Source organism: Babylonia areolata, chromosome 2, assembly GCF_041734735.1.
Source record: "Babylonia areolata isolate BAREFJ2019XMU chromosome 2, ASM4173473v1, whole genome shotgun sequence".
NCBI lineage: Eukaryota > Metazoa > Mollusca > Gastropoda > Neogastropoda > Buccinidae > Babylonia > Babylonia areolata.
In genome coordinates, this window is record NC_134877.1 from 69,204,133 (window position 1) to 69,230,580 (window position 26,448).

Here is a 26,448-nt window from a genome sequence, read left to right on the forward strand (position 1 = left end):
CCTACCCATCTACCCACCAGCTTATCTATCCACTTTCCTACCTATCCACCCACCCACATCTCTGTCCAACTTCCAACCTTTCCACCCACCTACCTACACACCATATATTTGCCTACCTGTCTACCCACCAGCATATCTATCCACCTTCCTGGACGCCAGCCGCTCGAGCTCCACGAGTCTTGTGCACAACAGGAGGCAGGGTTCAGGCCTTGCGATTTCGTCATTCTGCTCTAGGCACCTTGCAGAGGTCAGCTGCTTCCTGTTTGTTGTTGCGAGTGGGGAAGGGGAGGGGGCGTGGGGGGATAGGCTCAGGGCGGAAGTGTTTTTTCGTTGTTTTACCATTCTGTTTGGTTTTTTTCATGTATGGAGTTAGAAGATAGGCGTGGGTAGGCGTTGTGTGGAGTTAGAAGATAGGCGTTGTGTGGAGTTAGAAGATAGACGTTGTGTGGAGTTAGGGAGGTGTAGGATGGTGTTGTACTGAGTTAGAAGAGGTGTGGATTTGCATTTATGAAGTTAGAAGAGAGGGTCATTGTATAGAATTAGAAGAAGTGTGGGTTGGTATTGTATGGAATTAAGAGGAAAGGGTAGACAAAGGCTGACAGTGGCAATTCTATCTTGACAGATAACATCTATTTTCGTCTTATTGCACAGATGATCTTATGGAACAACTTGAATTTTTCATTCACATTAAAGACTTGTCTAATATTGTATCACTTATTACCCTGCTCTGATGTGACTAAATTCTGCCATGATAGAGCATGTGGTAAGAACAATAAATCTTTGGATACATGTGTAATTTGACACTAGATTAATGAAGCTTTTTTTAGTTTTCTTTCCATGCTTGTGGCATGTTGTTGTCAGTCTTTCTTTCTTTGTGGATTCATGAGCAGAGGTTGTGATGGAGGTTTCCAGAAGGCACAAGTGCTGCCTGGTTCAGCAATAAAGCAGTTATCAGTGTGGGGCTTAGTAGGTGGTGACATGTTGAATCAGAACAGGCATCACCAAAGCAGTTTCTCTTGTGCGTGTGCTAATGTGCATGTGCATGTATGCATGCAAACATTCATGTACATGTCTGATTACATATGTGCACATCTTTGTGTACTTTGTGAGGGTATTTTGAGCTGATAATTCATTCCACAGCACACACAAACTCAGACGCACGTACACACATATATATTGTTGAATCATAAGCTTTTTCCCACAAAGAGTATCATGCACTTAAAAAAACTTTATTATTGCAAGGTCATCATTAAATACTGGAAATGTAACAAAAGCAACGCGGATCACAGCAGTGTATTTCTAGAACACCTGCTAACTGTACATTGCTTGAACACTTTCAATGTTTTCATCGAAAATATCACAGAAAGCACCATTTTAATACATTTTACAGTCACATTTATCATAAATAATCATTCACGAAAGAATGCAGCAACTAGAAAAAAGCTGGTGATAAAATTATGGCTTTCACATAAATTCTGTACAGCATGGAACAAATAAGCAGTCTTCTTTCTTTCTTTAGGTCACAATCAATACTTTCATCAACTATCAATGCAGCTGTAACAAATAATGGGCGGTTTATTCAATCCTTAATGATCCAAACACTCATGTTTCAAACACAGTCACAGGCCTACTTTCATCCCACTGTCTGGTAAACAATCTTGTACACACACACACAAATAATATATATCTTCAGGAATATTTTCACGAAGTCTTCAGGTGATGTCACAGACTGAATTGTGAATTACCATTTTTCTTTCCCTGGTTACCTAGCTTTTATGTAGTCATCCTAACTGACAACATACATACAGCAACTTTCTCTTTCCATATATACAAAGATAACGAGCAGCTTTCAAATTTAAACCTCATTACCATTTGTTTCATTTGCTTTTATCACAAAACAGCAGTTTTTGCGCTTCGTTTTCTTTTGTCAAATCACAGCAGTTTCTATTTACCCATCATATTATTTAAGGACCATATATAAAATACAGGCTGCTATATAGAGCTATATCAACTCCTGCAATGATAAAAACTCAGCTGTTGAATCGAGAGGTGCCAACCCTCCAGATCATCAACTGAACTATTAAGAAAATTGCGCACATCAACATTCAGTTCGCTGTCTTTTCAGTCCACACCAAAACCTGTCACTTTTAATTCGTTCCACAGACATGTAATAATTGTATTTCACATCCAGCATGGGATGAAACAAAGGCAAAGTTACTCTGTTTCAAAAATTAATCACATGACTACAGATTAATGGATATATCCACCTTGTTCATTTACTTCAAACTGCTTCCCCTCAAACATATTTACAATGGCATCAATACCAAACTGCTGAGGCCACCACACAGCTGAATCTAAACACACAAAAAATCAAAAAGAAAACCTTGTACAAATAAAACAAAATAGTACCTGTAAGTGTAACAACTTTTTCTTGACCTATATTTTTCCTCTCTGCTGTACTCACTTCATCCTTTACTCATTCTTGAGCAGCAGTGATTCCAACACCCAAATTCTCATAATATTCAGGCTGTCATAACTCTGACTGTTAAAAAACAACAACAAAAAAACAGGAAAAGAAAAAAAAACAAAAAAAACAACAGATTCCAGTGTGGAAATGTTAAACCTAAATGAATGTGGCCAAACCTGCCAATCTTTCAGAATGCACAACTGTGAACTAGGAAATGGGATTCTTTATTTAACAGGTATTCATATGTAATACAATTGAATCATAAAAGCAAACAAAAATCACCAAAGAAGTCTTGTCCTAAAAGAGTTTTTTTTTTTTTTTTTTTTGTAATTCTGTCAATACCCCTCATTTTCTTTAGATTAAAAAAAGGCAATCTTCAAAATGAATCACCCTGCATATCATAGTAGTTACAAATGAGAAAAGTTATTTTTGACAATATTTCTGTAAACTTAACTATTAACATGCTTTTAAAAATAATCTTAACTCGCTTGGGACCCAGGACGGCAAGTTTTCTCCCTTGCTTTTCCCCACCGACGGCCCATTTGTAAGGGTTTGGAAAAAAAATTACAAAAAATACAAAATATAGAGTGAGAAAATGAAACTTTCAGAACTGGTTTATTTAGTGTTTAACTATTACATATAAAAAAAAAAAAAAAAAAAAATCAAACTTCTTATCTTATTTTTACAGTTTTGCCATTATGTAGAAAATAATGTCAATTTTTCACCCAAAATCACCATACCCACGCTCGCTTTCTGCAGTTATTCACTTTCTTCTTCATCATCTTCCACCTCTTCAGCATCCGACCCTTCAGTTTGTAGCATTTCAAGTACTTTGGGAACACTAAAATTTTGCCATCGCTGCTTTGTTTGCTCTGCAACATTCTTCAGACGCCACTTTGCAAACAGGCCAGCATGCGAGCAGCGTGTATGCGAGACAGGCCACACATGACAGGCTGGCCAATTATACCATTTGGTTGTGAAGTAACCCAGAATAGCGCACTCTGCTTAGCTAATCACAAATTCATGTGTACAGTGCGTGATGGGTTTTTATTTTTGAAAAATGCTATACAATTCTGTTGTCAGAATCTGAACACATTTTATGTGGGAATGCTCATGCATTCCGTTGTCCACAGAGAGTTAAAACTGATAATGCAATTCCAGTTTAAAAAGTTTCAGTTTCAGTATCAGTAGCTCAAGGAGGCGTCACTGCGTTCAGACAAATCCATATACGCTACACCAGTTTAAAAGCAAAGTACAAATAAAAACACACACACAAAGGAACTTCATGACGAGTTGGAACACCAATACAGTTTACATCATGTAAAGACAGAATGTAAAGAAATGTTAACTCCCTGTCAGGAAGGAAAAGTGAACATATTCAAGTAAAAACCAGAAAACATTTCAACACTAATGATAACACTGAAATGGACCCACAGATCAGGCAGATTGTGACGTAGATATGAATTTTTGGTAAATAAATGTTCTCTGTCAAGACATGTAACATAATCAGTGCACCTACATGATGTTAAAACCAAAGACAATTCTTGCCTGCAAGATTCTACAACTATTAACTGAAAACAAAAGGCAGTTCTGTGATGAACACAAGCTAGGTTACACAATACCTTAAAGTACACACAAACTGACAATTACTGACTGCACACTACTGAGCTTTGTTTACAGGCTGAAAACACTTTTAATCATTCTGTGACCCACAGACAACATAACCCTCAGATTAGAAACATTCTAGTCATAAGATCACAGCATAGTTATAAATAGCATTTATACTATACCATATCATGTATGTATGCCATTGTTCTTCAAGCTACACAATACAAACGCATAACACTTCAGAAAAAAATGTAAATATTATTCCTAAAATCACATTTTATCAAACATATTTACTGTTACCAACTAGTGCAGACTCTGGCAGGGGTCTGATTCCTGTCCTGTGCAAACTACTACCCACTTGTGCAGAGAAAATGAAAGCAGGTGCAGCTAATAACTCCCTTAGTAAATTTCTTCCTTTCCATGTCCCTGTACAGCGCCCTCTTTTTAGTGTAGATTTGCTGTAGCTCTTCAAGCTACACTGTACATACATGCATAACACTTTAAATAAACACACAGCATTTCTTTACATTTTTACAATCTTTACATTCCAAATCTCATCTTTCCTTTCCATCATGTATCTTACTATGCACAGTTAAGCTATAAAGTCAATGTCATTTCTGTTTGACACAACCCTTGAAATATTTGTATGTATACAAAAACAATGAGAATGAAAATACTTTTGATATTATATCAATATCCAAAAACTGGCAACATCATCATGATTGTCGACTGAAAAAACAGCAAACCGGTTTACTATTGGTCTTTGGTCATGCAGGTAAATGTACACAGGCCATGGTGTGCTATCCCCAGTCAGCACTGAATCTACATGGATCATGAACACACACTGCACCATTATGAGCTCAGCTGATTTGTCAACAGTAAATGACATTCTGCACGGTGTCCACACAAGCCCTTCATGATAGGACCAGGAACTTGTGCATCTTCAGACCAGGAATTTCTTAACCTTCCAAGAGTGAGGTTTCCCAGCTCTATATCAACCTCCCCATGTACAGCACGTCAGGGTCATCTTCAGTGGTGGTGACAGCAAAGAAGCCTAGCTTGGAGTAGAAATCCATCATGAACTTGTCACCACTGTTGAGCTTGGTGTGCACGCCCCTTGAGCCCACAGCCTTCAGAGCACACAGGGCACAGGCCAGCAAGCGGCGAGGAACAGCTGGGTCGTACATGCGACTCACCAGCACGTCCAGGCGCAGTACAGAGGGGTAGGACAGGTACACTGCTTCCTTCACTGCCAGGGGCTCTGTGTGGAAACTCACCATCATTTCCTGCACATCACAATCATAACACTCATTCATGATCAGCAGCTGCCTCACATAACACTGCTGTAAAAACATCCTCAGCAATAGTAACATTGAACATAATTATGGTGTGACTAAGACAACTCGCAAACTAACTCTCCCCTTCAATGAGCTGTCAATTCACCCACCTCTGCTGAATCCAAGACCTCTTTGGCTGGTTTAGGATATTTCTCCTGCATTGCTGGCATCCATGAGTCATTGCTTTTGGAGGCCAAGTCTTTTGCGTCAGGTGCTGCCATCACGTAGCCACACACACTCTCCCCATCCTCAGCCACAAAGCAAAACTCAGGGCTGCAGGAGACAAAGTTGCCAATCAGCCTGCAACAATAACAAAAATAAAACTAGCTGCCTTCATCTCTCCTTTCACGGATTCAAAGTGGGCAAGACAAGACACAAAAATAAGCTTAGCATTTTGATGTTTTTCATTTAGTTGGGGAACAGTTTAAATCCATAAAATACGCAGGATGTTCCAATACCGCCTTGACTAGTCAGACTGCTTTAATTTATACAACCCTGACGAGCCACATAATTGTAAAAAATAAAATAATGAAAAAACAGAAGAAGAAAAGCAACATCCAGAACTTTTACAACAAAATAGGACTGATCAACTGAAAATTTTAACACAAAAGGGTATTAGTTAAATCAGTAAAACAGGAACCAAATTACATTTAAACTTCAGTTTCTGTAAGGGAGTGTTTTTATCTGCTGTGTTTGTGTGTGTGTGTGTGTGTGTGTGTATGTAAATATGCGCATGTGTGTGTGAAAAGCTATATCTTTATCACCTGTCTCCAAGAAGTTGTGGAAACTGTGTTAGGATGTCTGAGCCATCCAACCCCTCATCACACGTCTTGAGGCACAGGTCATAAACAGCCGTCTGCAACATCACATAACACATCACATCCATATCACAGCTGTCTCTAACATCACATCATGTCCATAACACACTAATTCTGTAACACATTACACTCTTAACACATCTTTACCACAGACAGCTCTCTCTGAAACCTTACACCCCAACATCAGTGCTAAGGTCTAGTGGAGGATTGAGTGAAAATCCCGGTCTATACATGGGACTTGACCCCACGGACACATGTTTCCTAGTTTGGCGCATTACCAGTAAGCCACCGCTCCACATTCAGAGAAGACACCATCAGCTGAACAATACACTTGTCACCATCCCATTAAACTGCAGGAAATCAGTTGCCTTATTACTAAATACAAAAACTTTCTCAGTCTCTTACCTCATCTTGCTGGCTGTAAGGGCGGAACGTGTAGAGCTTCTGGACGACCAAGTCGGGTGTCTTGATCAGGAACAAGTCATGCGCCATGCAAATTGGCAACAGACGCTAATTCAGGAGAAAACAAAACTGATCAGCAAGTGTGCAACAGCCAACAAACGCAAAGCAGCGCAGCGCTATGCAGACGCTTAGGCAGTAAATGTTATAGGTTTCACTTTTAAGTTGGTGCAAATAATGGCTTTGAATTAAAAAAAATAAAAAAATAAAAAAAAAGAAAAAAGAAAAAAAAAAAGAAAAAGAGGGGAGCTGTTTAATGTCCCAAACAAGATCTTAAAGTGAAAAGAAATCGAACATGTTTACAAGAAACTCCTTTTCAGAATCCTTGAATTAAAAAAAAAGAAAAAAAAGGGGGTAATAAAAAATCCCACATCCAACTCTTTTCCAAAATGAACTCGATATCATTAACAGGTCAGTTACACCCATTTCAACTCTGAAACAAAACCCAATCAAGTCATATTTAATTATTACTCAATCCCCGGAATATCATCCATGTGCCAAAAGTTGCACCATGTTTGAAAGACAATCAAAACATAATAGCCAGCGCGCTATAATTTACGAAACATGGTCCTTTCTGCGTGTAACTGCTGCTCCGTTGATTCCCCAGAATCTCACTATCACAGCTTGTTCTTGCTCTTGTGTGCTCAGTCACTGCACTCAGTTACCAGGTCAAAGGAATCCGTCTCCACCCATGTCCGGACTTTGCAACTAGTTTTTTCCCTTTACCTTTAAATAAAAAAATTGCTACCTTATCTACTAGCTATGACCTGGTTCCCTATTTTCTTCACCCACCATCCCCCCACCCAAAAGCTATGCCCATCATTAAATATTTATTTACCTCTGGCATAAAGACTATTCTAAAAACCAGTCTGCCAATGGTTCTGATCAAAATATGACTAACGGCACAAAATTGAAAATTAAAAAATCTGCAACTTTTTTTTTTTTCAATATTGTTTAAAAAAAAAAAAAAAATCTTAATCTATTCTATTGAGCCTACAATTTTTTTTTCTTTTGTATTGGAAGACCAAACTTGAAACTTATTTCTGTTGTTTCAATTTCAGATCATGTGTTCAATCATTTTCCATTCATAACTTTTGCTTTCAATTCCTGGTTGATAAAGTTTGTAAAGCTGGTGTGACACAAAAATTGCTTTTTGGTAGAATTCACTGTATATATAAATCCCAGTGGTGAACACATCCAGAGTTTAATGCCTGCATAATTTAAAGTTGGGTCTTGAAATTAGTTGAAAGAAAATGTACATGCTCGCCAATTGTACACAAGTGCCTGTTTTGATGCACATGTGCATGTGTGTGTATACATTTTCAGTTAAATTTCATGCTTTTAATTTTTTTGGGTGGGTGGGTGGGTGGGGGTGGGGGGTCAAATCTCTCACGCAAAAATGTTCAAATGGATATAACACCATCATATAAAAGTAAAAACAAGACTTTCATATCATCACAAAACCCACTGGTAAAACTGAATAGAGGAGAAAAAAAAAAGATGGGTGGTGACAGTTACGATAAAAAATGTTGTGCCACAAGACTGACAAGTGGAAGATATAAATGCAAGTATCCGCTTTTAATATTTCTGTACTGCCAGAAAGACAGCACATGAGCATAGCACATGTGAGCATATAGCAAGAATAAGCTGTGCATATATAACATAGCTGCAAACAATACAGCAGCATCTTTTACTGCATTAGGTGTAGAGCACTTAGTCACCTCTACCTGATCATGTGCTTTGATCATTCAACTCTCTTCTCACTATTAGGTATGCTGCTTGCGCATCATCAGAATCACACAGCTTACAGCTTCAAGAAAATGGTTACTTCTCACGGCTCCAGAAAAATGGTCATTTCTCTTAAGGAATGGTTTTAATGAAAAAGTAATATTGATATGCAACAGTTCAATCAAAACTAAAGTCTTCTTTGCCATTGCTTAATTATTATCAATGACAATCTTTCTATTTTGTCATTTTTTAACTCTGCTGAGAGGTATTTGTTACACAACTGAAGGAATGTAAAATACAATTTGTTGAAACTGTGTGCTTGAATGGATGCGCAAGTCAACACTCCATTAATAGCGATGATTACTGCATCATAAAATCTTAGTTAATTCAAGTTTTCTTTAAAAGCACTGTGTTCTTCAAACATTAAACTGATTGGATTGAATATTCTGTTGAAAACAAAAATTAAAAATTGCAAAGTTCTGTTAGACGTGAACCTGAAGGCACTGTTGGGATGACCATTCCAGAAGTAACAAAAACTCCATTGTAACAGACTTCAAAGCAAAGCACTCCAAGAGTGATGTGAAAAGGCGCAACACTTTGTCAGATAAAACATTGCCAACAGCTTTTCTGTTATTTTTGGAGGCGGGGGCGGGGTGGGGGTTGTTTGGTTTTGTTTCTTTCGAGTGATGGTCATCCAACAATGCCTGCAGATTACCAGAAAGAAATTCAAATTAGTGCACAGGATCTGCTGGAAACAGACACAATAAGTGGTGTGAGATTCTGGTGTGAATCAAGGAAACAGCAGCTGAAAAAAAGGACATCAGCGCACCTCGAGGCAAGGGGCAATGGCAGGGGGGAGGGATCCGCAATGCAAAAGAAAATAGGACACATGCGGTGTCCATAAAGCAGCCGGTCGCAGCGCACGCTTTTGAGCATCATACATACTTGCAACTCCGCCTGAAGACCACCACGAAAAATCCATGGCTCTTGGTCTCCACTGGTAAAGGCCTCTTTATAGCCCTTAGAAAACCCTGTTCAATCAGGATAACAGAAAGAACATTAAGAGTGGTTGTGGTACCATGCCTGCAATCATGTATCAAGGGAACCTCAACCTACTTTCCACTTCATTCTTCCATTCAACAGATGTTATGGTTGTGCTCCAGATAACACCACCTTCAACTGGGAAATTGAAACTAATGTTTACTCAGTTTTAAAAAGAAATTACATCCAGTGCAACACAGTCTCTAAATGCATTTAGGCACCAGATATTCAAAACATTGTTTTGAAATATTCATATGAACAAATATTCTTGTTAATGTGATAATGTTAGTTTGCTGACGGTCACTTTACCTTAATTACCTGTAAATGCATTACTTCATTTTGTGTAAAGAAATTAAACTGAAAGGGTTCCCAAAGTCACATATCTGTCATATTCTGTACTTTACACAAACTGTGAAATCAACAAAAACACAGTGAAATGCCAGAAACAGACCATTACAATGAGATTTGTTCTGTGTTCAGTGAAATCCAAGTGCATTGGGTTACGCTGCTGGTCAGGCATCTGCTTGGAACATGTGGTGTAGCGTATATGGATTTGTCTGAACGTACGGACGCCTCCTTGAGCTATTGATACTGATACTCAGTGAAATCTTTAAAATTAAACTGAAAACTCATAACCTTCAATGTGGGTTGGAACTTGCTTTGTCTGACGATTGTGCAGTTATCACCTGGTTTCTTATTCTGTTGAAGGTCAGAGTTTTCTCACGAAATCTTAATTTTTTTTCCCAGGGTCTGCTGAATGTGACCTATGCACATTACCACTTTACACATATCCAAAACTTTTCATAGGTAAGTTAACTTGCTTATGCAAATGACACACACTGCATGCCCAATTTTGCTGCATCTGCATAGTTTTCTGCAACTGTCAGTTCATAATTAGCTGCATGTGGCATTTCTACTGAACCCAATACATGAATGAATGGAATCAAAAGCGAAGAAATAAACGCTTTCGAGACTTGTGAAATGAGCATTTTTGTGTTAAAGTTGGTCTAACATGGAGTAGATGACGACGGCACTAAAAAGCTGACAGATTATAAAACAAGTGTGTATCATTAAGTTATCAAAAATATATTATTTTCCAATCACATCACAGAACACTAATGGTGTTACGCAATACCAGTTTGCTAAATGTTTTGCTTAACTGAATGCAACCATTTTGGTTGCATAAAGTGACCCCCCTCTTTTTTCAAACTTCATTTATCATTATTCTTTTTTTCCTTCTTATTTTATTTTCATAAGTCTTCTAAATAAAAGTTCGACTAGAATGTTCACTGGTTTAAAAAATGTCAAATGATCATGGAATTGATGTGAGCTCATTTATTCTCATGGCTGTTTTGATACAATCGTTTGATTCTGATTCTAAGCCCTGATCAGTCCACCCGAGGTCTTGTCATCACACTACTCTGGGTCTGAAGGAGCCATTCTCTACAACAGTAGTAGCAGAAGGAAAAGACCACAGGAGAGAAGGAGAAGTAGAAGCAGAAGAAGGATAACAAAATGATGGAGAAGAAGAAAGGGGAGTAGACGATGGGGAAAAAGAAAGGGGAGTAGAAGGAGGAGAAGATGACAACGACAGAGAAGAGGAAGACCGAGACTGAAAGGGTAGAGGAAAAGAAACGAAGGAGAGAACATCTGAAGAGAAATTAAGAAGCAGAGAGGAAGAAGACGTAGTACGCTTTTTGTTGTAGTGCATGTGTTTACAGATGCTTGTAAAACCAAAACACTTTTTTTTAATTTAAAAAAAAAAAATTCAATGCTTAAAAAATATCACTGAATAGACTTTTGTCTGTAATGGGTGAAATGGAACAGATGTGATTGCATGAATGGAGGCATACCAGTGCAGAGGATTTTTGAGAAAGGGTGCATGTCCTGTGCATATGGCACATTACAACATATAATTTTACCGTTACAAATTTTTCAATGGAATTCTGTTGACCGTTAGTAAATAGTAACTGGGAACTAAGATACTGTAAAATATCAAAATGTCCTGAATCCTCAAGCTATTTTCAGAATGTGGCTTTGTTCAGCAAAAATACCTTTAGGATTCTGATGTGTGCTCTCCTTCCCTACCTTCTTATTCCCATACAAGTGGTGGCATTATTATTTTTTTTTTTCCAGGAGTAATGAAACAGAACTGTATTTCATTTAAGTTGTAATTTAAAGACAATATTCAAAGCCAGAAAAAAAGCTATTTCTCAAATGACTGACTACTATGTATTATTTCAGCTCTGAATCACTGATAGTTATACTTCATGTCTCTCACTTATAACAGCAAATAATAAATTTTACAAGAAAAAGTGAAAAACAAAGAGTAATTCACTATTCTATGAGAAAAACGCTTCATATGCCATCTTACTTTCTTACTCATACTGAGATTGTGAGAAAACAATAATAACAAATATTTGACAAAGCAGAACAGACACTGAAATACAGCATTAACTCTTATGAACCACAGAAAAACTGTCTATATCAGTATTATATGGTTCCTTCTCATGATTATTAAGTCTAATTTCTGATCAGAGAAGAAAAAGCAGGGAATGGGGTGTGGGTGGGGTGAATTGGTATCAGACTGACATTTGGCAAAAACTACATCTACCAGGGGATCTATGGAAAATTAAACTTGTGATTAATGTCATTCCTCATGTTTTCGTATTTTCCAGAGGCCAAATTTAGACATACAGTGCAAGCTTATTTCAAACTTGTTGGAAGTAGATATCATCAAGAAAACAAGTCATGGTACAAGTAACTTTGCGATCAAAGTAAAAATTCAATTGAAAGGTAGCAAGTAAGAATGAAATTTGATTGAAATATTAACTTTCAACAGACTTTCTTCAATTCAAAGAAAGACAAACTTGCCATCAGCAACAGATCACTGACAGTAACTCAATGAGCTATTGCAAATGTTTTGTAGCACAACAGGTCATTTTTCTTTCATTTCAAATCAATAAACTTCAAATTCAATCACAACATCTTTCCAGGGCAGTTTGAAACAAGGCTGCACAAAACATGATCTGCAAAGAAAACTTTCTTATCCACAATGAAGCACTGAAAAAGGAAAGCCTCTGGAAAATACATTATTTTTACAGTGCAGGAAACTGAAGAAAAAGATTACTGAAATATTTTACAGGCTCTGCAGCACAAACATTGATTATGTATGCTCTGTCAATTGGAAAAAGAGGCTGATTATCCAACAATGCAAATCTGGTCAATGACCTCTGTCTTTCAACAGTGATATGGATCATGACCTGCTTTTGTTCCCCCACATACATTCAAAACCCTTCCCACCCCTCCACCCAAAAGTTCACTAACAAAACAGATGACATCTGGAAAGTCTTTGACATTTGTGCAATCCGTTTGCAAAACAGATCATAAAAATGGACATCCTTTGCATGACTGTATCTCTATTAATTGATAATGAAAATGCAAGCTGTTAGTTGCTGCATTTTCTTGACAAAAGATATACACTGTCATTAAACTGCTACGAAAATCATGCTGTGAACTGTTCACTTAAGCTTGATTCTTTTTGCACTTGATAAAAGGTAAATAAATAAAAAAAAGAAATAAAAAAAAAAGAAAAGCAAAACACAAATATAACAAAACTTCAGCGTACATGTTGCGAAGGCAGTGGTTTGTGCAGAGATATTACAGGCCACACCATGTTCTGCAACAAACAAAACAAACTTCTGGTCACTTCATGTGGTTATGTCAACTGTTACGGCTTAAGTGTGATCTCAAGAGCAAAAGGTGATTATTCGTTGAAGTGAACAATGCAAGTTCCCTCTCTAAGCAGGTGTACGTACGTACAAGAGTTAAGAGAGACAGAGGAGAATAAGAGCAGTGATTCAATAATGTAGATAATATGTACAAAAACATGCATCTATCACACATAACTAAGGTAAACCATACAATGCATACAATGTGCACAAACAAATGTACATTCTATGCCACGTGATCTTTGAGCTTGTAACCTTACATCTTTGTTAAACTTGGAACATACCCCAAAGTACTGTCGTTCCAAAAGTTGGTTTACTCATGTCTCTGCAAAAACTATATAGAAGTCTTCTTCGAGTCTGTGAGATCAGCATGTTTACATTACATGGTTTCCCTACTAATTTCAGTGCTTAGTATTTTTACACTACAGTCCCTAACAGTATCTCTAATTGTCAACAGAACACTAGTTCGATAAAGAGATATGTACACAACCACTTCATAAGCCAGTTCTTCACTTACCCAACCACTTGACAAAAGCAAGACAAGTTCCCAGAACCCCCTTCATGTCCCACAGGTAAGCGTACAGGTCACACAGCACAGCCTTGTTGGGCCCCACAAACAACCGCATCAGCAGGATGTCCAGACACTGCACTTTCTGTTCAAATTCACATAACTGCTGTCGCCACTCGGCCACCTGAAAAACAAAAACACAGAAACAAAACCACAAACATTATTCATTTATCAAATCTCAAAAAACAACAAAAAAAAACAAAAAAAAGTTAAGAAAAAGTTGCCAGTTTAAATACTTTCAAGAAGTCTGACAAAGTTTAATACATGTGACAAAAAAATGTTCTATTTACCCCAGAGGAAATACGACATACTAATAGTAATCGATAAGTGCATCACTTATTTCCAATAACTAAGATTCCTAAGCAGCATGTCCACTTGTATATCTCATTAGTGGGTAGTGTGCCAGCTCAACTAATGAAATATGGGAACGCATTGTGGTTCATGAAAAATGGACCATTACTGAAAGGAAATGTTATGAATCAACTCAAACCTGCCTATAAACTTCCTATCAAGTTAAAAATACACACAGATAATGCTTAATGTACTGGGTCAGGTGCTAGGTCAAGCTCGATCACTGGAATGTGAGCAGAAATCCTGCCTAACAAGTAATTTCAATAAAATTTCACCTCCGGTGCAAAATGATATGAGGCTGACAATGCTTAAAGCTCACCTTTGTCAAATCTTCTGTTGCTTGTAAGCAGTGTGCATTGGTGATCAACCAATGCAAGCACTGAAGCAACTGCAGAGAACTGGATCCATGCTCAAAGGGCAAGTAGAAAAGGTCAATCAGCAGACAAACATCCTCTTCCGTCAGCAAGCTTGGGGGGATAGCAATAATGGAGCTGTCAGAGACGACAGACTGGCTGCAGTCTTGGACACTGTCAACAGAGCTGACAGACTGGTCGCAGTCTTGGACAATCTCTTCAACTTGCATCAGCCCATCTGTACTGCAGTCTGATGTGATGGTGCTTGGGGATGCCACCAGTTCTTTGTTCATCACATTGAGATTGGAGGCCACAAGACCTGTACTGGAAGACTGTACACATTCCATTGGTTCAGCTTCTGAGCTGCAGTCAGACACAACATCAGACACTGAATCACAGACAGACTCTGAGACATCAGAACTAGAATCTCCCACTAGACTGTTGATAGGCTGTGGCTGTATGGATGATTTCAAAAATGCCGAATCGGTGACTGGTGACAGTTCCACTCCCGAATCAACGGAGGAAGAATCACAAGTAGACAAATCTGCAGTCACAGCCGGTAAAGAGCTGGTAACAGGTGTGGTGGAAACATCAGGTGGTGTGGTGACAACAAAGGAAGCAGGCAGTGTCCTCTTTGGAGGGTCCCTTTTGGAAGCCAGCTCTATCAACCAGTCCTTGATGGCTGTCTTCAAAGCCTGGCATGACAGGTAGCGATGGTCAAGGCTGGGAAGATCCTCAGAACAGGAGAAACTTTCAATCTCCAACTTGATATCCGCCAGCACAGGGCTTAACCTCTCACCTGCAACATCAGCAGATCATACAAAAAATGGACTGACTGTCCACATAGATGAGTGCATATCTCGCCATATTTTCTTCACTTGTAATAGTACCAGCAGGGCCTGATTTCTCCCCATGAATGCAGTATATTAAGGGATAGTTCTTCAATCAACAAAATGTCAAACATGTTTGAAGAGGGATCAATCTTTCAGACTGTTGAATAATTCTAATTTTTCCTTATAAAAACCAGGGGGAAAAAATTAAGAAAGAAATTAATTCCATTAACACATGATTCGTGAATACTGACTGATCAAAAAAAACAAACACCAACTGACCAATTCTTTTTTTTTTTTTTTTAATATGAATTCTTTCACCGCCATATTTCTGTGTGAAAAACACTCCCAAGTACAGAATATTTTGTCTCAATTTTTTCAGTCACACATTTTTGTTTCATGTCAAAACAACGCAATGGATTTATTCACCACAAATTCAGTCATAGGGTAAAGGTTAGTCATTCTTTTGCGTAGGGAAACTGGTTGCAGCGGTCAAACTTTGCTACTGTGTGATAAATGGTCCTTTTAACATGACCCCTTGATTGAGTAAAGTCGTCTATGGCTGTGTTTACTTAAGTAAAAAGGGGGCTGGGCTGATAGCCTTTAGACATATTGATATAAATAGGAGTTTGTATTATACTCCATGTCTGGTGATGCATATACTTTCCATGTCAAACTGATGCAAACTAGATCTATTGGTTTGCTCTGCTTGGCCAAATTTCGCACGGCCCGGTCCACTCTAAGCCAATCAAACGCCTCTAAAAGCTACAAGTGCTGAATCATTCTGGCCATCAAGAAAATGCCCCACGAGATGATTCAGCGCTTGTAGCTTTTAGAGGTGTTTGATTGGCTAAGAGCAGAACGGGCAAGATGGGTCATCTTTTCTCCGTTAGCCCTGCGGAATTTGGCCAAGCAGAGCAAACCGATAGGCCTAGTTTGCATCAGTCTGACATGGTACAGTGTAAGACCAAATATGTCTCTCTAGCTATGTCCTGATCACACTACTTCTGTTTATAAATATTTAAAAGTGGAAACACCGGGATCAGACCCCAGAACCTCAGAAAGAAATCCATTACCCCAACACAAAGCCAAGTTCTGAATAAGACACCGTACCTGAGATGATGTCCTTTTTGACCCCATCTGGGTTGGACTTGCTCCACTGGCCCAGAGTGTGGCAGGCAATGTAGTTGGCTTCAAACTCACAGTTGGGATTGGTCATCACACCCCGGATGTAAGGGATGATCTCAGGAGAACGTCCATCATAAGGCCCCAGGAAGACACGACGAGGATCATAGTCATTGGCGTGGATGTTGTCCCAGATGACAGGCGGTCTTTTGAGGACTGTGGTGATGTCCTCCAGAGTTTGGATGGTGATTTTCTTGCTGATCACTTTGCAACCTGTGGAGAAAAAGCCATCTTGAAAATTCTTACTGTAGTAAATTAAGAGCAGACTTAGTTAAATGGGTACTGAAGACAAGATCAAATCCTGCATGCTTTCCTTTGATGTATTGTTAGCCTTTAAGAGTAAAAAATATCAGGAAGATGGGTGTTCACGTTCCATTAATGTTAAGAAAAGATTCAAAATCAGAGCACTTGTAAAGGCAAAGAGCCTCCCCTTCTACGCTGCTGTTCTAATCATAACCATTGTTGCCTATCGTTTAGCTGACCACATACGGCCCAAAACATTCTGGCTAAAAAACAACTTCGCCAACACAATTCCATGGAATAAAAAATGAAAACAAAGAAAATTGGCACAAGCAGTCATATTCATGCACATTAGCTTGACATATGATACGTTTCTGTTGTTGACCACTGCAGAATGTTTTCCCTTTTGAACAAAACATAGACGGGTAAAAGTAAAAAAAAGTATTCAGCATAGCAAACATCAGTGAATTCTAATTTAGCACAAATATCCAACCCACACAGAAACTAATGCATATTTTCTCACCAGTCCACATGATATCAATACTGGGCAACAGCTTGGAACCAAGTGTAGTGAGATACTCTGACGTCAACACACTGGGCAAAGCTCGTGTTGCACAGTACTCTGCACATCAACACACAGTGTAGTATTCACAAACAAGAAAAAAGTGAAATGGAAAAGAATTATACCATCATATAAACTTCCTCCCCCCTCCTAAACTAGCAGTTACGTCATCAGTTTGAAACAACTTGAACAGTCATCTACTTTAGACAAAGAAATAAGTTTCTTGTTTTGCCTTTCACAAGGGGTAAAAAAAAGACTTCCACTTTCCTACCACTACCTCCAAAGTCTTAAAAAAAAAAAAATCATCTGCAAAACCACTTAATGAAGCAAACAATCATTTTCATATCTTTTTCAAAATTGAATTATTCTAAATGTCTACTGTTTCATTATGTAGAGGGTTTCTACTCTTTCAATGATTAACTATGCAAAAGTGATTATCTAATAGAGTCCTTTTATGAAGTCTGTTCATTCACTGGATTACTCTATTTGCACCTTAACTGGATCCAATACATCCCCCCCTCTCCACTTGTACTTTTAATCTGGCAACTTCCACTGATCATGACCTAATCTCTACATACTTTCAGCATACAGAGATAACTGCAGGCTTATCACTATAAAACATTGTCATATCACTGAAGGCCACACAGCTTGCAGGCACTCACCAGTAGGACAGAAGAACAACTTGGACTGGCTGAGATGTTCATAGATTTCATTGGTGAGAGAAGCCTGAGCACAAGCAGATGAAGAGAATGTGTTTTGGTCAGCTTCTGACAGAGCTGGGTCAATGTCGTCAAACAGGAGGGCAAATGCCCGACAACCAAAAGCATGAACCTGTGAGTAAACAAAAAAACAAACTCACTCGTGTTACTATGAAATGATACAAACAAGAGAGGCAAGGCCTTCAAGACACTTGTGACTGAGAGTAAAACACACAAGCTTTTTTATGTATTGAGTATAATTTCAAAATGTAATGTTTAAGATGAGAAAGATCAGTTTAAAGCAAATTAAGTCCCATAGCATTAATTACAGAGTAATTTCCCTTTTTTACTATCTGTACCAAAACGTTTGCAAAATAAATATAACTTCCATGCTTCCTAGCAAAAGAAGTTCCTGTTTGAACAAAATTTCTGATAAAAATGACTGCTCTTGTTGTTGGGTCAGAAATCAGATCAAAGTGCCAAGTTTAGAGAATACAAAAAAAATATAACAGTCAATGCAGTTTGCATATAATTAGGCTTCATTCTTTTTTTTCTTTTTTTTTTGTGTGTGTGCCCTTCCCAGAGGTGCAATATTGTTTTAAACAAGATGACTGGAAAGAACTGAATTTTTTCTTATTTTTATGCCAAATTTGGTGTCAACTGACAAAGTATTTGCAGAGAAAATGTCAATGTTAAAGTTTACCACGGACACACACACACAACTGAACACCGGGTTAAAACATAGACTCACTTTGTTTACACAAGTGAGTCAACAAGAAAATGCCCCTGTTTTAAATCAGCAATAAATCATATTTCAACAACCAAAAAACAAACTCACTCATGTCACAAATGATGCAAACAAGACTATTTCTCTGATTTGAATCACAAATACATAAATACATCACATTTCCTGAGACAGTGAATCATATTTCCTAAAAAAGCTTAAAGATCACAAGCTTGTAAACTGGTTACTAATGTAAACAAACAGTAACCAAGATAAACAAGGGAAACAAACAAAATGATTTTTTTTTTTTTTTTTGTGTGTGGATAACTATGAACAGTATTTCAATTCTATTTTCTGCTCATTTATAAGTCTAAACAAATACTGATCACACTGAAGTATCCTATAAAGTTCCATGGATAAAAGTAAAATACTGAAAACAGACGATGTACACATGAACAATTCTGTACCAGTTTCTAGCTTGTGGTAAACACTACATTTCTAACTTATGGCAAACACTACACCGTGGCAAACTGATGACAAATTAATACTTGTAATAATTCAAGCCATCAAATCTAAATTAATTATTACACAGAGATCAAATCAAATCTGATACTGAATGAAAATAATATTTGCATGTCAGAACTCTTTGCTCACCTGCTCTAATTTGCGCTTCAAAATCTGCACATCTTTTGCATTTGAAAATGTGATGTCAAGTCCAGGTGAAATGGCGTAAACAAATGTCACACCCTTTTCGTGAGCACTTTCAATCAAGCTGGTAAGACTGTCTAAAAAGAAATAACATATATGATCATGAGCCATGAGAATATAATAATCATGTAAACAAAGAAATATTAACTATACAGACAGTTCTTGAATTTACACAGAGACAATCTGAAACATGTTCACACACACACTCAGAATAAATCAAGGGGGGAAATATACTGTGTGTGAATATGGCAACGGTGTCCTGACACATATTCCCCACCACACTATCAGTACAACCTTGTTTGCTTATTTTCCCCGAACATCTTTTTTACTTGATCTTTAAGCTGCACAAGTTTTGAATTCATTTAGTAACAGTTCTTTATTATGGGCTCTAGACTGACAAAGGGGTTTATATGCACTGAAACAATGAGCAACCTCTTTCACTGCAAAACCATTTTCAGAAGATAGGTTTTCATGAATATCATTTGAAAAGTACTACCTTTACCAAGCTGAAAATGCAACATATCTATAAAGGAAGGATGAACAATATTCTCCATGACTTTGTCATCTATATTCAATACACAGTGACTCACCTGCTTCTTCCACTGAGTAGAGATCACGCCAGTATGCTCTGTGTTTGTGGTCATTTTTGGGTGCATACATGTAAGTGTTCAGACCCATCTTCTGCATCCTGAAAACAATCCAACATAACTCTCTGACATGATTGCGGTAATTCGTGGCTTTTGCTGCTTGTTTCCCTTTAGTTTTACTTTTGTTTGCAAAAAGAGGGAAAAGCTGATCAACCCATCTACACAAGTGCATAAAGGGAACTGAGCGGAGAAAAACACAGTGGGTGGACATAGACATATAGAGAGACAAAAGACATATACACACACTTAAATCTAGATCTACATGTGTGTTTCAAAAAAAGGAGAAATACTGGGAACATGGGCTGCTTCAGATGGAATTGTTCCGTTTCAACTCAAGCATGCAATTTACAATTTTACAAATAATCTTGACAAAAAGCAGAAAATATTATTTGGATAAATATGTTATAGGCCCACTGATAATAATAATATTAATAATAATAATAATGGACAGAAATACTGCTCAAAACACTTTACATTTCATTCCCCACTCCCCGCCACCCCATCAATACTCCCCTCCACCCCCTACCCCAACCCACTCACACACATGGAAGCACGTGAAAAACTCAAGCAACTGAATGTAACTACCCACCCATGACACCCTCCAGAAAACGCATCCCTGCAACGCACAGACACCCACCAACACACCCCACACACACATGGCAAACAGCCTCTCCACAACAAATCATGCACCCAAAACCAGATCACACCAAGATTTTTTTTTTTTTTTTTTAAACAAACAACAAAGAAAAAAATAATGAAAAATTAAACTGCTGTTGGAAAAGATGTGTTTTCAAAGCAGACTTATAAGATTTCTGTCAGAAAGAATGACGCAAATTTTTTTTTTTTTGTAATTGGTTCCACAATGACAGCCTGAAAAGAAAAGGATTTTGACCCTGCTGCTTCTTTTTAACAAGGAGTTTTAAAAGCCTGGTATCAGAAGCAGAACAAAGGTGACGAGTTGGAATTCTTTTTGAAACTGGTAACCAGTGAAGAGTGGAAGAGAGGAGTAACATGTTCAAATTTGGAGGATCTGAAAATAAGTCGAGCAGCATTGTTTTAAACTCTTTGAAGCTTATCAAGTGAAGTTTTTCGAATATGGCCTCTGATAACACTAAATAAGAGGTCGCTTATTCACCGACAAGGTCAGTCAGTGGATGAGATGTTTGAAGTGAACATCAAGGATTTCACTGACCTGAGTAAGAAAGATACTGTGAAACTAACTGCGGAAGCTACACCTTACCTCAAAAGCCCACAATACTAGCAAACTATTTCTACCATCTGATGAGAGTAAATATACAGTTGTTACACACTAGTTCTTTCAGAACTGAAAATACAATGGGAATCCCCAAACCAAAGGTATGCGATATTCTGCATTTCCATAACTGTTCCATTTAATTTCATATGGGCTACTCTGTGATAACAGTCAGCCACGGCACAACCACTTGCATGGTCATTATACCAACCTGCCTCGAAACATCGCTCTGCTAGGAGTTGCTTAGCATATTTGTGCTTGGCCTCTGAACAATACGGAAAACAGTACATTTAAGATGTTGGTGTAAAAAAAACAACATTAATACATCTTTTCAAATCTAGGTATTGCATCTTTCAAATCTAGGTATTGCATGTTTTACAGACTTCCACACTTGGACTACTATAAATAAACACACACATGGAGTTGTCTTCCTTCGTGCATACAGAATGTGACGTGCTGTAAATGAAATTGTGCTTGGAAAATCCATTTTGTGTGTTTGTATGCTTGTTTGGGACATTTATGCGCAAGTTTTTAGGCCTGTACACAATCTCTCTGAATAAAAATTCAGCTGCCTTCTTGCCAATTATATGTTAATAAACTGTTATCGTGAATTACTGAGTGAATGCGGCAAACTATAATCCAAGATGTCCGCCTCCATTGATTCGTGTGGGGTCTACTGAGTACAATTTCTTATTATGTTTATTCTAGTTAATGTAACATCTGTAAAATATTCATATGCAGTAAGATGTTCATCATTCTCAAATATAAATAGTGTAAGACCTTCCCACCGAGTATAAAATTAAAAGACAAAAGCCTTTTTATGCCATGAGTCGTGTTTTTAAATTGTAATGTTTTGGGTGAGCAAGATATGTTTTTAAGATATATTAACTCCCTTACTAATAATTAGTTTTCAGCCTATAAGTATGTCCCATTAACAGGCACATTGAGAGATGTGTCTGAGTCTGTATGTAACTTCCACACTGAGCAAAGAAAGTTCCATTTTCACTATTTCAGCAACAAAAATATTAATGAACTGCTATTGTTCAGTGTGTCAGCATGTCACATTAAAATGCTAAGTTTTGTGTGTAGAAAGAAGAAAAAAATGTTTATTTACTGTAATTGTTTGGTGAAATTATTTAAATCTATTTTGCGCCCTTCCCAGGGATGTAATATCATCATGATTAGAATGAATGGCAAAAAACTGATCATTTGCTATTGTTGTGTCAAATTTGGTATCACCTAAGTATTTCCAGAGACAATGACAATGTTAAAAGTTTACCACAGACATAACAGACACTGAGACAGACAAGACAGACACAGACAACCAACATCAGGTTATTACATAAACTCGCATTGTTTACAGAAGTGAGACAAAAATACACTGCCCAAAGTTTAACTTTTCAGCAATTAAAAAGAAGTTGATATTACTGTTAGTTATATAGCACTCCGCAGTTCACATACTCTCTCACTAGTAAATTCATACTGGCTAACATACTGCACTCACCAATCAAACAGTATCCTTCTTTGATCCCCTGTCCAAGGAACACCATAAAAACCTGAAAAGAAACATATGAAATATTTGTTATCGGCTGGACATTCTTTTTCATGTGAATAAATCAACTAATTTCTGTGTAAAAATACACAACTGATATGTTCTCAATCTTTGCAAAGTTTACCATAGTTATGTTTGTATATAATATAGCATTGTAAACTTGCATGGGTTTGCATGTGCACATGTACCCGTTAAAAATTTTTTGCATATTTTTTATATTTGTGCATTGCAGGAATATAACTTACTGTGGCTTTTTTTTGTGTGTGTGTGTGTTTTTTTGGGTACGATTGTCTGAAGAAAAGTTATAGTACACTTACAGCAAGTAACATCACATTTAAAACAAGAGAGGCAAGGCCTTCAAGACTCACTTGTCCTTTATCCAGTAAAGCAATCATGAGAAGAAAAAAGATTAAAAAGATTCGTTAAAAGATAGGTTCTGTATAGTATAAGATATTAATTAATTAGCTTTAGGAAAACAACAAAAACAACAACAAAAAACCAACAAAAAACAGGCATGCTAGCAGGTTTGAACCAAGGAGGTTCTGTTAAGTTTGGAAGCAAATCGTCTTATCCACTAAGCTACAATGCATCTGATGTCACTCTACAAAATTTAACGTTTAAAGCCTGATTTTCTTTCTTTTTTTCTTTTGTGCGATAAATATATTTTTTATGCGAGGTAATAAATACAGCAATTCAATCATTTTATCTAAAAAATCTTGATTATTTAAGAAATTTTTAATTCAGCGGTAGAGAAGACGGTGTTGACATTGCCTCAAGGCACACCGCAACATGTATAGATCTGCACAAACCAGGCTGCAACAGGCTGACCGAAACAGAAACAATCGATTCAATTTTTCTTTTTATGTTCATACCATTTAATTCAGTATCCACTTTAGAATATTCATTTGCAGTAAACACGTTGATGGTATAGTTAGTGTTACTGTATGTGTTTTTTTGTTTACATAATTTGTAATTCACAAATTGCAAGTCAGGTCATGCTATCTTCTTTATTTCTTACCAAATATTGCCAACGTTCTGGGAACTGGGAAGTGGTAATATGGCAGCGCTTTTACCTTTTAAAGGCATTTGATTGGCTATAAGCGGACCGGGTGTCTTTTCACTGTTAATTGAGCAAAATTTGGCCAGAGCAAAGCTGCAAACCAATAGGCTTAGTTTGCATCAGTTTGACACGGTACAGTACATGACACTAATACATGTATTATGTTTTAGGATTCCAGATCAAGCCTCAACAAAATAAACTTAATGATCTGGATATATGGCTTAAACCATTGGTGTGACTGAATGTTTTTCCAATGGTCTTTAATCCAAATTTGGTATTGGCAGAAAAAGTATTCCCAGAGAAAATGGCAAACATAGAAGACATACATACAGATACACACACCCGTACACCAGCCTATAACATAGTGATAGACTTATTTTGATAACATGAGTAAAAAAAATTTTTTTTTTTTTTTTCAAATCATAGAGCATATGGGTGCATGATCACTGAAGCTGCGTGCTCTGCTGAAGTTGTTTGTTACTGAACAGAATAGTAATAGTATGTGATTAACAGTTATGCAATGGCCATTTTTGGTCAAAGCTCTGCAGTTGCAGTGTTCGCGTCTGCAGACCTTCCTACTACTCCAGTAATTTCCTAAAAAAAACAACAACAAAAAAAACCCTTTCCTTCCTGTTTTTAGATTTGCTTCAAAGCTGCTCCTCTACCTTGTACTATGGTCATCTGCAACTGCTCACAAGTAAGATCTACCCAGTCTTATGTCACGAGTCTTCATCAGTTCATGTCTTTCTTGCACTGTTGCAGACATCCTTGTTTCACAGACATGGTCGTCTTTCAGGTTGCCAGTTCAACAGAGGATGTCTTTTGGGAAGTGGCCACCATCCATGTTGTTCAAGAATACAAATGAACCTCAAATGAAAGGTGTCGTGTCTTCTCTCCCATCTAGCATCAACTGGAGTTAGTGATATGAGATCAGAGATCCTCGATCCATACTGACTTCAGTGCTTCGCAGGGATCCCAACAAAAATGTTACTGAACGACATCAATAATCATTACATACGTTGATTTTGGTGGAGTTCGTTGGTAATTCTGGTGGGGATTTGTCAGGAGGAGGTGTTAAGGGTGACCAATCTGTGGATCAAGAGTTTGATTCCTAGTTGGACTTTTCTCTACGGACCGGTTCCATCAACCATCAGTGAAAAGTTCATGCTGGACAGCAGTGAAAGCAAGCTCAAGAATCAAGAAAGGTCCCCACTGTCCTGAAAGGCAGGAGTGAGGAACTGATGTATGGATATACTTTCACACAGCACGAATTGAATGTTACCCATTAATCATTCGGGACCAGTGTCGAGCTACTCACAGCACATCGATCGAGGACCAATGCCCAGCGGCTGCCAAAAAAAAAAAAAAAAAAAAAGGAAAAGGAAAAAAAAGTACTTAGATCTAGTAAAAGTGATGCCTACTGTGTAGTTTGTGTAATGACCTTGGTGTTCCAAAGTTAGAATTTGGAAATAAAAAATGTCTCAACTCTGTTTTTGAATTATGTGATTTCCTTTAATACATATAGATCTATCTATAATATATATATATATACATCTTTCAACATTTCAAAGAGAAAACAATCGAAGGAGAGTCTTCTATCTCGTTGATGGTTCATCAGCAATAAGGTCACCCATCCTTTTTTGTCTATAAAAAGGTGTTCGAATTAATTCTTTTAAAATGGATATTTTACCTTTAATTCAAAATAATTATAAATGATTACGTCTAGAATCTAACTTGTGCAATGTCTTGTTTAATTTAGCCCCTGGAAGGCCAAAGTATCAACTGAAGTATCAACTCGTTGATGGGAATGTCAAAAATGTTCGGCACAGACAGTTTCGTTGTCTGGCGGGCTGTGTATGGTGCAATGGCTTTCCTTGCGTTAGCATTTTAAAGTCTCTCATCTGCAAGTAAATCGATTTGAACACTCGAACAGTAGTAAATGAATTTTTATTTTAAATCTATATTTCAGTTCTTACCACGTTTCATGTCATGGACATGAAATTATTTATGGAATTTTAGTCACCTGACCCTGTGTTTACCATCAACCTGGCGAGCGCCATCTTGCTGAAACTGAAAATTGCTGAGATTGGTAAACGTTAAATAAAAAAAACACCCTTACCTTCCACGACACCTGCCGTGAAGTCCTTCATTTTGAAAAAATCGGTCTAGTACTAGTGACTTTATCAAATTCAATAATCGAACACCAAAAAAGCACAGCTTTTTTTTCCCCCACTCCAACTTCAACAGAAAACTGCGACGAATCAACACACTGCTTTGCGATGCAGACCCGTTGTGCTTCTGAACAGCCAATGGCATTCTTTCTTTGCCTGCTACGTCAGTCAGATCCAGTCCAATCAAGTTCAATGCGGTTTCGAAACACAGGCATGCGACATAGTCCTGTTTCTGTCCAGCCACAGGCGCGCAAACATCAAGTTTGCGTGGGGCCGCGTGCGAGTGGTTTTTGTTTGTTTGGTTGGTTGGTTGGTTGTTTTTTTTAGGGTTTTTTTTTTTAAGTGTGAAACTTTATTT

The 26,448-nt window shown here is 37.6% G+C and overlaps 1 protein-coding gene across 1 annotated transcript; it reads right to left on the bottom strand.

The window, feature by feature from the left end:
* Nucleotides 1-1,210: 1,210 nt before the first annotated feature.
* On the bottom strand, nt 1,211-26,214 carry LOC143276706 (protein O-GlcNAcase-like). The gene is made up of 15 exons (XM_076581347.1): nt 26,039-26,214; nt 22,812-22,863; nt 19,999-20,096; nt 19,355-19,485; nt 17,941-18,109; nt 17,240-17,338; nt 16,405-16,689; nt 14,428-15,260; nt 13,707-13,881; nt 13,087-13,137; nt 9,363-9,448; nt 6,636-6,740; nt 6,177-6,268; nt 5,523-5,712; nt 1,211-5,361 (listed from the first exon to the last, which is right to left on the bottom strand). Exons 1-15 carry the CDS (start codon nt 26,067-26,069, stop codon nt 5,065-5,067), a joined length of 2,694 nt encoding a protein of 897 aa, XP_076437462.1. The 5' UTR covers nt 26,070-26,214; the 3' UTR covers nt 1,211-5,064.
* Between the last annotated feature and the right edge of the window lie 234 nt (nt 26,215-26,448).